General features: G+C 42.4%; 1 protein-coding gene across 1 annotated transcript in view; it reads right to left on the bottom strand.

The window, feature by feature from the left end:
* Positions 1–1,398: 1,398 nt before the first annotated feature.
* LOC102871786 (guanine nucleotide-binding protein G(q) subunit alpha-like) overlaps positions 1,399–13,196 on the bottom strand; it is a 398,536-nt gene continuing 386,738 nt past the window's right edge. The window contains exons 6-7 of the mRNA XM_006891987.1: positions 9,158–9,311; positions 1,399–1,978 (exon numbers count right to left, since the gene is read on the bottom strand). Coding sequence (XP_006892049.1) covers positions 1,788–1,978; positions 9,158–9,311 — 345 coding nt within the window. The 3' untranslated portion in view covers positions 1,399–1,787. The remainder of the gene's footprint in view (positions 1,979–9,157; positions 9,312–13,196) is intronic.

Genomic DNA, 13,196 nt, shown 5'->3' with positions numbered 1-13,196 from the left:
CATTAATTTTCTCCCTCCTCTTCATTATTTCAAGAACGAATTCTATACAAGTTCACACTAGTGCCAAATAGTGAGAGACCAGCAGCAAGGCCTGATTCTAACATCCCAGTAGCTTTAACACATTCATGATTTAACTTCTTAAATCATCTTTTGACTCAAGCTGCTGGACTTCTGTCATCGATATGTGTGTGCTGTGGTTCTGATTTTTTTTTGCATTTGTTGAATAATTGCACATAGAGAGTTCCCAAAATCTCTTCTAGTAGGTTCGGTTACACTACTACATGTTGTACAGAAAATTAAGGGGTTACATTTGAGTTAAGTCCACATGTCTTCCTTGAGTTCAGCTAAACAGTCACTATTCCCAGAAGGTCACAAGGTGGCAACCCATCATCATTCACTTTAAAGTTTGCAAATGAAAGGTGTCAGAATAATATTATAAACCAGTATTTGTGGCAGATCATGCCACCTTACAGAACAGTGTGAGCGAGTAAAACTGGCTTCCAGTAGGGACACAGCAGATACCGTGCTGCACCACGTAGCACACTTTCCACAATGCCAATCTGGACACTGAATATGGGACGTGGACACTATGCAATGTTGACTTTAAGGGCAAAGAAAAGAATGGGCCACAGGGGTCACATTTACAGCTACCAATTGGCTGGCAACTGGCATTTCTGGTTGATTCCCAGTGAGCCATTTCTGGCTTCACAGTCTCTCTTATGTTTTATGTTCTTAACTTAAATGTAAAAAAAAAAAATTACTGTTATTATTTTTGTACAAAAAAGCCAGCTTTGGCAACACATTTCTACAATAAAAGTTATTTTAAAATGTGGCCCAAACGATAAAGAAAAAACAGACAGGGAAAGTTTGAGACCTGTTCCTCCCTCAGAAGCCTAACCCCAAACACCAAGAGCTAACTGCTCAAAGATCACGAGCAGCAGCTACTGGGGATAATGTAGTGTCTGTTGGCAAACTTTTTGGCATCGGCGATTGAAAAGGAGAGAGTGGAAGAAAGAAAAGGAGGCAGGTGAGGGAGGAGGAATAATGGCACATGCGTTTTCAGAGAAAGGACTCTGCCCCTGTGTCTCTGCTCTTGCCTTGCTGGCTTCTGAGAAAATGAGAAATCAGGTTACGGCTGAAGGTTAAGATCCAAAAGAACTGATGAACCATTATGATGGGCATCAATTACCGTTAGTTCAAAGCGAGGCAAGGCAATGTTTAGGGTGATGTATTTGAAACCACAGATAGCATTAATACTTAGAATCTTTCAGCAGAAACTACACACTGAATGTAAGCAGATGTAGGATGGCATAGATGGAATGACACTGTCCTGACTGGATCATTTGCCAAGAACACTGGACTGAAAACGGAACGTGGATAAAGGCCATGGTGTAACCTGGGGGAATGGAATGGGAGGGAAAAGGGAAGTTGGCTTTGTTTTGCTCAATAGAAAAGAAACATGAGAGAAAAAGAGAGAGAGAAACCACTCTTGTCTGTGAGTGCATGACTGAGAATTTGAAATATACTGAGTCACAAGGTTTTGCCTAAAAAAAAAAAAAGGTAGAGAGGAAATGTGCTGGGACTGTACTTCAGCATCCTCTGTTTTTCCTCAAGAAGAGTTTAAATAAAATCATAATATTTACTACAAACTCTGTGGACAAGCTCGCACAGAGACCAGACAGCAATAAATTAGTATTATGCGAATTGTTTTCCACAGAGACACAGTCCCTCTTGTATCTCTTCACTAGCCCGCCGGGCAAGGGCAGGGCGGGGTCTAGGAGGCACGGTTACACCAGATTGTACTCCTTCAGATTCAACTGGAGGATGGTGTCCTTGACGGCAGCAAACACAAAGCGGATGTTCTCGGTGTCTGTGGCGCAGGTGAAGTGGGAGTAGATGATTTTGTCACTGTCTGGGTTCAGGTCTACAAACATCTTCAGGATGAATTCTCGAGCTGCCTGGGCATCTCTCTGGGGTCCTGTTTGGCCAAGGAAGGAGAGGAAGTTTGTTAGTTGAGCTGTTTCATCATTTCCTTAAAAAAAAAAAAGTGTCATCAAATGTGAAGATTATATAATCATTTTCTCCAACACTACTATTCCCTTTGTCACTTTATCTGACCATTCATACCCTCAATCACCTGTCCATTTATTCATCCACCCACCTCTTCATGCATCTACAGAACATGAGAAGGTGTGGCAGACTATTGTCTGTGGGTCAAATTTGGCTTGTCTTTTGTACATCATGCTTGGGAGGGTGTAGGGCAGATGCAGGAGGGGAAGGCCTCTATGAGGTGGACTGATTCAGTGATTGGGGTAATCGGGATGGGTGGGTCGGAGACAGTGAGATTGGCACAGGATAGAGCAGGGTTTAGGGATGTTGTACATAGGGTTGCTATGAGTCGCAAGCAACTTGATGGCATATAACAACAAAAACAATAACACCACCACCACCACCACGTTTTAAAGGGTTGTTTTTTAAAAAAAGACATACACCTTTTTGAGATGCCTTCCTCTTGTGGCCCACAAAGCCTAAAATATCACTGGGTACTCTACAGAAAAAGTTTGCCCACCTCTGTTTTGTACCATTCACTATGAGATTAACAAGCATACATTTTGTTATTGTGCAGAAGGTAAAAAGATGCATGATCAAGGAAAAGAAAATGTCTTACCTTTTCATATACAGACCTGACATTACCTTAAGACAAACCCCATCTTTTAAATGGAATAAATGTTATTTATAAAAATGCCAACAAAAAAAACCTGAGAAGGTGAAAACACACCATGGGCCTGAAGCTAGGCTAATGGATTAGCTGTGACTCCCTGACAGCAGAAAACTGTTGGCTCTTGCATGGGACAGTGATCGATCCCTGCTGCTGGGCTGCATTAACTGTGCTGCTTTCAGCTAGGTCTCTGTGCATACACACACACTGTTGCTTCAGATTGTTTTGGCAATAATCTTCCCTCTCAGAAACCCTCAGTTATGGGCCATTTTACATTCCTGGGACAGCAACCTCTCTCAGAATAGGACACCTGTTCCTTAAAATCAAGTTCATTTATAGTCTGTCCCTGCAACCTCACTGTGACAGACTGGTGGTCTGAGGACACTTCAGCTGGACGACTCTCAGTTCACTGTATGTGCTAACAACAGCAAAAAGAGGTTTCTATTTCAGTTCACATTTATTAAGCATTTTTTTATATGTGCCAAGCACTGCCCTGGATGCTTTGAAAAAGGGATATGATATGTGTGTCAAAGTAAAGTAAATGTTTATTTAATTAACTCCAATAAAGTTATTATTTAAAAACTTACTGTTTCTCAGAAATACCAAACTCACCACACATCAAGGACTGAGCACTGACCTTGCAGCAACCCTTGTGCCATAATCTATTTGCTTTTCTTCCACTGTTTCTAGTTAGTTCTAAGCCCTCCCAGAATCTAAAACTAAGGCTTCTGTCAATGTCCTTGTTTTCCATTGGCTAAGGAAAGACAGTTGGTGAGGGCTCTACTGATTGCCCAACCCATTCCCAACAAGAGACATCCTTTGCTTTGGACAGCCAACTTCATAATCTTTCAAATGCACTTTATTACAAATTGGGGATTATCCCTATTTAAATATAATAGTGTCCAGAAGTCAAGAGGAGAAAGTCAAGACAAAACAATTACTCAAAGTTAAGCCATCAAAAGGATTATTTTCACATAACTTTGGTGTCCAGAATTGAGACTTTTGGTTGATAAATAAGAATGATTAAAAACAATATGTAACGCATAAAGGAGCACTGTGGCCCTAGTGGCCAGAAATTGCATTGCAATCCCAAAGCCATGCAATTCAAATCCACTAGCTACTCCATGGGAAAAGGATGGGCAATGTCTTCCTGTGTGATTAACTGCTTCTGAAAACTCACCAGAGGGTCATCTCTGGATTGGTTCTGACTTGATGGTACAAAACAAGAATACATAAAATGATTCAGTTTTATGTTTTTCATTCACTGTTTACTTACTAATTTTACAGCCTTCATAAAGTATTTAAAACCAGAGAGTGAGTTAGAGCTTGAGGAGTCTTGCATTTTTGTAAATGAACATTATACATACACTTCCCCATGTTTTGAACTTACCTTAGTTGGGAAAATAGAGTCTACTTTAAACTTTGAAGAATATCAAAATTAGACTTAAGTTCACTGAAGAACACGTAGAGTGTAGTATGCTTTTAAGGGTAAGTGATGTTATTTGAATAAATACAAACTACAAAGATTGCCACAGCCATTGTAGCAGGAACAAAATCCCACAGCCTTGACCAATAATTTAGCAATTTAAGCCCATGTGGAAATGGTAATTGCCCTTCCAGAAGAGAAACAAAAAAAAATGCCATTCATTATGCGTTAAGACCTTGGAAGTGTGGAAGTGTAAAATTTATAATACTATAAACATGTGATTATTAAAACAAGCCTTGGAGTGGGCCTGGATGGCTTTCAGCCTGAGTTCATCATACAAGGGCTCTGGACCTCTTGAAGTGACAGCTGGGTTTGCTTTGTGAAGAACAAAATTAGTCTCTTTTTTCTTCTTTTTTAGTGGCCAAGTTTTCTTATGTGTATTATGTGCATATTGAGGGTAATTAACAAAAAAGACTTATTTTTCCTCCTTCAAAGTTCAAGACATTCAAAGTGGACACATGTTGGGAGAAAAGTGCTGGCAGTGATGACTGCACTAGAGAAGTCATTGGGCGGGAGTCAGAGAGGGATTGAGAAGATGCTGCAGAGAGGACCAACAGTACCCGATCACCTAGCACAGAGAAAAATCCTAGAGTGCAGGAAGACCCACCAGCTTGTGGTATGGGTATGCCAGCCCTGCTGGGGAGCCTGGCTCTCTGTGGAGGGAATGACTACGCTCTGTCTGCATGCTACCCTGTTTGCAGAACCATGTTATGACAACTTGCTGATCTACCTGGTGATGCTTGATATGATGTGGCTACTTTACATCTGCTGATTCGTACCCAATTCTGAGAAAAATGAACCATAGTCTCTCAGATGTGTAAATTAAGTGTGTTTCAGTGTAAACCAGATGCTCTGTGTCCACCTAGTTTATGTATGTCCTGTGTTTTCAAAATGTGTGTGGAAAAGCAGTTTCCTTGGAACACTGAGGACGATGACAGGGAGTCTCATGCTTGAGAGGCTTGACTCAAGAATGCTGAGTTGGAACCGACCCATAGATGACCCTCCAGTGGGTTTTCCGAGGTAAATTGCATGGGAGATGACTGTCCATTTTTCTCCTGTGGAGCAGCTAGTGGATTAGAACTACATACCTTTGTGTTGGTAGCACAATTCCTTACCACTAAGCCAGAAGATCCATGTGAGAAGGATGGTAATCTTCTCCTGTGCAATTTATTGACTCTGAAAACCTGCTGCAGGGTCAAATCTGAGTCAGTTCTGACTTGACAGCAAACAACAAAAAGCCACCAGACAGTGGTGATGAAAACAAGAAAAAGAGGAACCCTGTTTTAGGCTAGTAAGTGTCTGCTTTCAAATGAACAGCAAAGCACAAAGGAACACGAACTTGGAGAGAAGGTGTGAACACACTGCTAACAAAAAATGTGTGCTATCTCTAATTCTGGACACCACTTTGCAATGTTTATATTCTCAGTTCATCAACTTTCAGACCTTGTGTGTATGGGAACTTGACTTCCCTTGTGACAAGGGAACTTGAATCCTTAAACAGATAATCTTAGATTTTAAAGAGAAGTATCCTTTCTAAGGAGTTTGTCCAGAGAGCTCTGATGGCCTAGTGGATAGAAGCTGCGCTGCGATCCCAAAGGCAGGTGGTTTGAATCCACCAGCTACTAAATGGGAGAAGGATAGGCAATTGCCTCTCATGCGATTAGCTGCCTTTAAAAACCTGCTGAAGGATCAGCTATGAGTTGGTTCCAACTTGATGGCACGTAACAACAGGGAGTGTTTGTTGTTGTTGTTGTTATGTGCCGTCGAGTCGTTTGCGACTCATAGCGACCCCATGTACAACAGCCCTAAACCGTGCTCTATCCTGTGCCAATCTCATTGCCTCTGACACACCCATCCCGAGTACCCCAGTCACTGAATCAATCCACCTCATAGAAGGTCTTCCCCTCCTGTGCTGTCCCTCTACTCTACCCAGCATGATGTCCCTCTCTAAAGACCTGTCTCTCCTTACAACATGTCCAAAGTATGTCAGACGAAGCCCCAGAATCCTTGCCTCCAAGGAGCAACAGGGAGTGTTTAGGAATAAAAAAATCCTTATTGTGTTGCTATCCACTCTACCACTAGGATAACACCAGGATACCATAGGCTGATAACATAATTTAAATAACAGCCTGTTCTTTGGTTGATACACTCAGTTCTATAGTTGTTATTGTCTAGGTGCCACTGAGTTGACTATGACTCACAGTAACCCTGTGAACAGATCAGAACCTTCCCGAATCACTTGCCCTTCATATTTATGCTCATCCAGGGACAAGTGGAAAGTACCTCTCACTTTTTCAGAGTTTGTTTTATGCCACTTCACTTTTATGAAATAGCTATTTCAAAGAACATCTGATCTGCAGGAGAAGGATGGCAATTTCCTCTCATGTGGTTTACTGGGTCTGAAAACCCACTGGAGGGCCAGTGGGTAGGAGTCAATTCTGACTTGATGGTAAACAACAACAACAAGAAGTATCTATTTGGAACCAAAATAAATCTGGAGGCCTTTTGAGTTTACCAAAAAAGAACATAAAGCAAAACTAGTGCCCAGCATTTGTTTTGGATCAAGTCACTAAAGAGGGAGCATGGTAGAGTCATACTGTCAACCCAAAGGTGGCCAGTTCGAATCCACCAGTAACTCTAAGGAAGAAAGATGGGTTGTCTCCACCACATAAACTGTGTCTGTAAACTACTGGAGGGTCAGATATGAGTCTGTTTCAATTCAATGGCAATGAGTTTGAGGTTGTATAGGTTTTTGGGTTTTTTTAATGTACCCAAGCTCCTTCCACAAGAACTACACTCAACATTTTAGCATCAAGCCTCCATAGCTCTGTACTGTGCATGTGAATAAAATATGCTGGTTTAGGGTTTATATTTCATGTGGTATGATTTAGTACGCTATTTTTAATTCTGGGAATGCTCAAATATCCCCCCTCCATATTAATGGTAAGGAATTCTGGTAGCATAATGCATAAAGTATCGAAAGGCTGGCAGTTCAACTCCACCACGAGCTCAGTGAGATACAGTTGGGCGGTCTCAGTCTGTAAAGGCTCACAGCCTCACCTACATGGAGGGGCATTGCTATCAGTCGGAACTTGATGGTAGTGTATTAGGTTTCAGTAAATTAAGGGCAACTGCTTCTTCATCCTACACCATTTCAGCTTACAAACGCCAGTTTCATAGTGGGGTAAACTTGTGCTGAATGGTCTTTTCATTCTTGTTGTTAGCCGCCCTGAACTACACCTCCTGCAGCCTGATGCCAACTCGCTGGGTTTGTTCCATCGTGGACCTGCTCCACAGCATGTACTGGCTGTCATCCTGGGACTAGCGGCCTCCTTGAAGACCCCATGCAGCACAGCTCTCCTCTGACCACATGAGGTCGCTACTGTCAGAATCAACTTACAACAATGATCAATTCAAAACTAGAGCACCAGGCTTTTCTTCTGCAGGGTCGCTGCTGGGTGAATTCCAACCTCCAGTCTCTTAGCTGGCGGCTGACTGCAGACTGCTGGTGTCACCGTGACTCCTAACTCTTTGCTGCTGGGGAAGAAACTAAGTCAACTTGTCCCAGGCCACACAGCTGGTAAGTGGCAGAGCTGGCACTATGACTCATTCAAGGTTTATTTTCTTAGCCACTAGACTCTTTATTCCAAGGTGCAGCAAACTTTCTCAAAGGACCAGGCAGTAAATTGCGTAGATTCTGAAAGCCTTGGAGTCTCTATCACACTGGCCATTGCAGTGCAAAAGCAACCGGAAAGACAGAGACCATGTGAAAGAACGAGTGTGGTTATGTTGATTCAGAAAACAGGTCTGCTGCTGGCTTCTTTGCTAGTCCTAATCTAGACGAGAGGAGGCCTGCTGGTAGAAAGGTGAAGTGCTTGGCTGCCAGCTGAAATTGGTGCTTTGAATCAACACAGAAGAAAAGACTGGGAAATCTGCCCTTTGAAAGATTACAGGTGAGGAAACCCTGAGGGCTAATTCTACTCTGTCATGTAAGGCCACTATGAGGTATAATTGACTTGATGGCACATGATGACAGTAACAACAAGACTGAAGACCTGTTCCGAGAAAGGTGTAAGATAGGTGTGCATCCTGCAACGTAAGCTCTTACAAGGCAGGGCTGTGTCTTTTCCACTTGTTTTAGCTTAGCTGAGTGTTCCCAGGCAAATATTACTCAGAGTGGGCTGCATGCATATGTGTTCAGGATTTCAGAGTCTAGTCAGGGAGACAAGGTTGGTTTGCAAGAATGCAGGAAATAATGACAAACCCTATGAAACTGAGGTGGTACCGGAGAATCAAAGTGTTATTGGGGGAACCTCAGGGAAGCTTCTACTCCAGAGCATGACTGAGTGTCTACAGGCCACAAAGCACCCAGAAAGGTACTTCCTGAATATTCACTACGTGTTGGACGTCATGCTGAATGTCATGCACACTACGTTATCTGTGATGTGACAGTTTAGCAAGCAATCTATGTTTGGTCCTAAGACTCAGAGAAATTAGGCTACTTGATCATTCTCCTACAGGCTAGAATGTTCCAGAGCTGGGATTTGAACCTGAGTAGACTGACTGCCAAATATGGGCTCTTGATGACAAAACTGTTTTTCACCCTAAGATAGAGTAAGACTGTAACCAAATGAATGAGAGATGAGAAGAAAATACAATGATTCATGTTTAACTAGACATAACTACCGGATTGGTTCTTCTTGTGATAGGACTATTGGGAAGCATATTAGAAGTTATTTTGTTTTTCTCTTTCAGCTCTATCGGGAATGGAATGCTTTGGGTCATGAAAGGACAGAGCAACAAGAGCAGGTAATCCATCAGTCACGAGCTGTAGGCTTCTGAGAGCAAAGGTGGCCCTGATGTTGCTGTGTGTTGCTGAGGCAGCCCCACCTTGTCCAGCGCGGTGTGTCCACTAGGAGCCGGAGTGCCCCGGCTAAAGGGTGCTCACTTACCGTCATACTCTGGGAAGTAGTCAACGAGGTGGGAATACATAATTTTCTCCTCTAGAAGATCCTTCTTGTTTAAGAACAGAATCACCGAGGAGTTCTGGAACCAGGGGTATGTGATAATTGTCCTAAAGAGTGCTTTGCTTTCCTCCATTCGGTTCTGAAGAAAAAAACAAAACAACAAAGGCTGAATGGAGAGATCCCTCAGTCTATGGGTTGTCCACTTTGCAGGCCTCAGGCATCTTCTCACTGAATCCAGTTTCTGTAGTGTGGTAGGTTTTATCATGAATTATATGTACATGATGCATGACATGCATTGGCTGTTTTCATTATGCAAACTTTCTGGGTGAGCTACAGAAAAGAAAATAATAAATACAATCTGCTGGAATAACTCTTAAGGCTGAAAGAGAAAAGAATTAAAACCCAGAAAATTATATTCTACCAGACAAACTGTCACAAATTTCCACTAAAAGGGACCCATGCATAATTAAATACTTAGGATCTAAATTCAGGCCAAGACACTAGGTTCCATTTTGTTTCCTAAATTATTTTTATCTGAGGCCAAACAACGATTTTAAACAATCCAAAGTTATTTTATGCTTTGTCCAGAGCACATCCGTATTTCCATAATTCTTACCACTTACAACAAGCTAAACCCACTGCTGAAGGGTGGATTCTGACCAGTGGTGAGGCTCCACCAGCATTCTGAGGCAGCAGATCTTTAAGGTAAGGGATTGTCCGTTGCTCTCCTGCGCGTAGCACGCTGGAGGATTAGAACTGCCCGTTTTTTGGTTTGCAGCATAACATGCTATGAACTACATCACCAGGGATCCTACCATTTAATAAATAAACATATATCAGTCAATTCAATGATAAGAAAAAGCATGTAAAAATATGATACCACCTTCACTTGAGTACACTGTACCTCTATGTCTCAGTTAAATTTTCACATAGAGTTGTGGAGACACATATATTTATTATCTGGAGGGAGAGTGGTATATTATCTGTGAGCATTTTTATCTGAAGCCACATTTTGAAGCCTACTTTGGAAACAGAGTTCTGGTGGCTTAGTGGTAAGGAGCTGTGCTGTCGACCCCAAAGGCAGGTAGTTAAAATCCACCCGCTGTTCTGAGGGAGAAAGATGGGCAGTCTCCTTCTGTGAGATGCACTGCCTCTGAAAACCAAGTAAGTTCTCAAGGGAAACTTGTTCTTATTCTGAAGATGTTTATCAGGGCTACTCATAAGTCAAAATACTCAGAAAAATGTACTCATCAGCCAAAAACTCACTTCCACCTCTTCTTATCAGATCCCCACCCCACTCTACTCTCCTCCCTGAAATCAGTCTCATCCACAGAACAGAGATAACGTCACTGCATTTTGGAGATCTGCCTTTCCACAGAATTATCAAGGCAACATTCATGGGCATAAATCTTCCTAGACACACCGCAAGATGACATTTTCAGCTTCTTTGCCCAGTGGAAGTGTGATGACTGAGTTCTGAACTGTGTGGACACTAAGCCGCCACACCCCCATCCCGGGTGAGGCTCGGTGGCTCCTGGGTGGACCCCACCCCAACGCAGGCCTGGACTCTGAGTTAACCCAGGCTAAACTGAACAAGCTATTCTCTGGTTTAAAGTAATCCAGTCAGCAGAGAACCTCAAACTGCCTAGCTAACCCTGGGGCTTATTTCAGGAACTCTGGGGCTGAGAATCTTGCTTTCATGTTGTTGCTGTTGTTATGCGCCGTTGAGCTGCCTGCCCTGCTCTATCCCTCGACAATCTCATTGTCTCTGACACACCTATCCTCATTACTCCAGTGACTGAATCGATCCACCTCATAGAGTCTTCCTCTCCTGCACTGTCCCTCTTCAAAGAAGGGTCTCTCCTTGCTACATGCCCAAAGTATATCAGACAAAGCTCCAGAATCCTTGCCTCCAAAGAGCATCTGACTTCACCCTCTCTAGCATGAACTTGTTTGTTCTCCTAGCAGTCCATGGTATATTCAATACCCTTCTCCAACACCACAGCTCAAAGGCATCAACTCTCCCTCTATCATCCCTAGTCACTGTCCTGCTCTCTGATGCGTAACAAGTAATTGCAAAGACCATGACCTATTAGGCACACCTTAGTCTCCAGACTGACATCATTGCTCTTCAGTACCTTGGAGAGGTCTCTGACAGCAAATTTTCCCAAAGCAATCTGTCTTTTAATTTCCTGGCTGCTGGTACCAAGAGTGTTGATTGTAGAGCCAAACAAACGGAAACTGTCAACAATCTCAACCTCTTCATCTATCATGATGCTGCCAATTGGCCCAGAGGTGAGAATATTGTTTTCTTGATGTTGAGCTTCAATCCATACTGTAGTCTGTAGTCCTTGCCCTCTGCAGCAAGCGCTTCAGACCTCCTCAGTTTCAGCAAGCAGGGTTGTGTCATCTGCATAATGCAGACTGTTGATGAGTCTGCCTCCAGTCCTGATGGCACACTTCTCCTCATAGAGCCCAGCTTCCCAGATAATGTCTTCCACATATAGACGGAAAAGATATGGAAACAGGACACATCCTTGACATACACCCTTCCCAATTTTGAACCATGCAGTGTTTCTTTGCTTTGTTCTGACAACTGCCTCCTGGTCCAAGTACAGGTTTCACATAAGCACAATCAAATGTTCTGGGATTCCCATTCTTTTCAGAGTCTGTCATGGATTGTTGTGATCCACCCAGTCAAATGCCTATGCATAGTCAAAGAAACACAGATAGTCTTCTGATACTCTTTGCTTTCAGCCAAGATTCATCTGACATTAGCTATACTATCCCTACTACCATGGCCTCTTCTAAACCCAGCCTGCACTTCTGGCAGTTCTCTGTTGATGTGCTATTCCAGTCATTTTTGGATAATCTTCAGCAGAATCTTGCTTACATGTGGTATCAATAGTACTGTTGGATGATTTCCATACTCTGTCTGATCACCTCTCTTTGGAATGGGAACAAATATAGATCTCTTCCAGTCAGTTGGCCAAGTGGTTGTCCTTCAGATTTCTTGGCACAACTTGGTGAGGACATCCAGAGCAGTGCCTGTTTGTTGAAATACGTCAGTTGGTGTGCCATCAATTTTTAGAGCCTTGTTTTTTGCCAGTTCTTTCAGAGCAGCCTGAACTTCTTTGTAGCTCTTATGTTGTTTCATGAAATTCTTCTGTGTCCACCAGTTTGTTTTGGTACAATGACTATGTATACTCTTTCCATCTCCTTTTAATGCTTCCTGGATCATTTAATATTCTGCCCAAAGTCTCCTTAAGTATTGAACTCGAGGTCTGAATTTTTTCTTTAGTTCCTTCAGCTTAAGAAATGCTGAGTAAGTTTGGCCTTCACGAGGAATGTAAAAAATGTCAGAGGTGAAGAATGTAGTACCCAAAGCTTCCAGAAACCATTCTGAAAGCATAGTAAGGATGTGTAGGGATGAATGCTGACTAGTCTGAACTGAGAGATACAGAAAAAGAAAGGAGTTTCAGCTGAGATCACTTCAGCTGCTTGGTCAAAGCAGACTTGAATGTGTAATGCCTCTGGAGTTCTTATTTATTCGTACTTAAAAAAAATTATTGTAGTAAATGAAATACAACAAAAGTTCACCATTTTAAACACTTATGTCCGCCTGATAGACACACTTCTTCAAACACTTAGAAAACGGAATGAATGAAAGATGCTTGAAGGGTGGTTACTGCGACTCTGGGTTCACACAGTGGCGGCTTCTACGTAGTAGCCACTTCCTGATGCACAATCCCCACGTTTTACAGGGCAGAGCTTGTCCCTCTGCAAGCACCCTCTTCTGAGTCATCTCCACAACACCTGGCTGAACAAGGACAGCATCTTAGATCCTGATAATGTCTTAATTAGCCCAAGCCAATTGAAAGGCATATTTTTTCTTTTTTTTTTTAATTATTAATTTTAATGAAAATTTACAGAGACTTTGGATTTCCATTTATTCATTGTTGCACTTTTCTCCCTGCCCATCCCTCCCCCCAGTACACTCTTCTCTTTGAAAAGTAAAAGAAAA

Source organism: Elephantulus edwardii, unplaced genomic scaffold, assembly GCF_000299155.1.
Source record: "Elephantulus edwardii isolate Elephantulus edwardi_28Jun2011 unplaced genomic scaffold, EleEdw1.0 scaffold00108, whole genome shotgun sequence".
Taxonomy (NCBI): Eukaryota; Metazoa; Chordata; class Mammalia; order Macroscelidea; family Macroscelididae; genus Elephantulus; species Elephantulus edwardii.
This window is presented reverse-complemented; position numbering and strand designations above follow the sequence as displayed.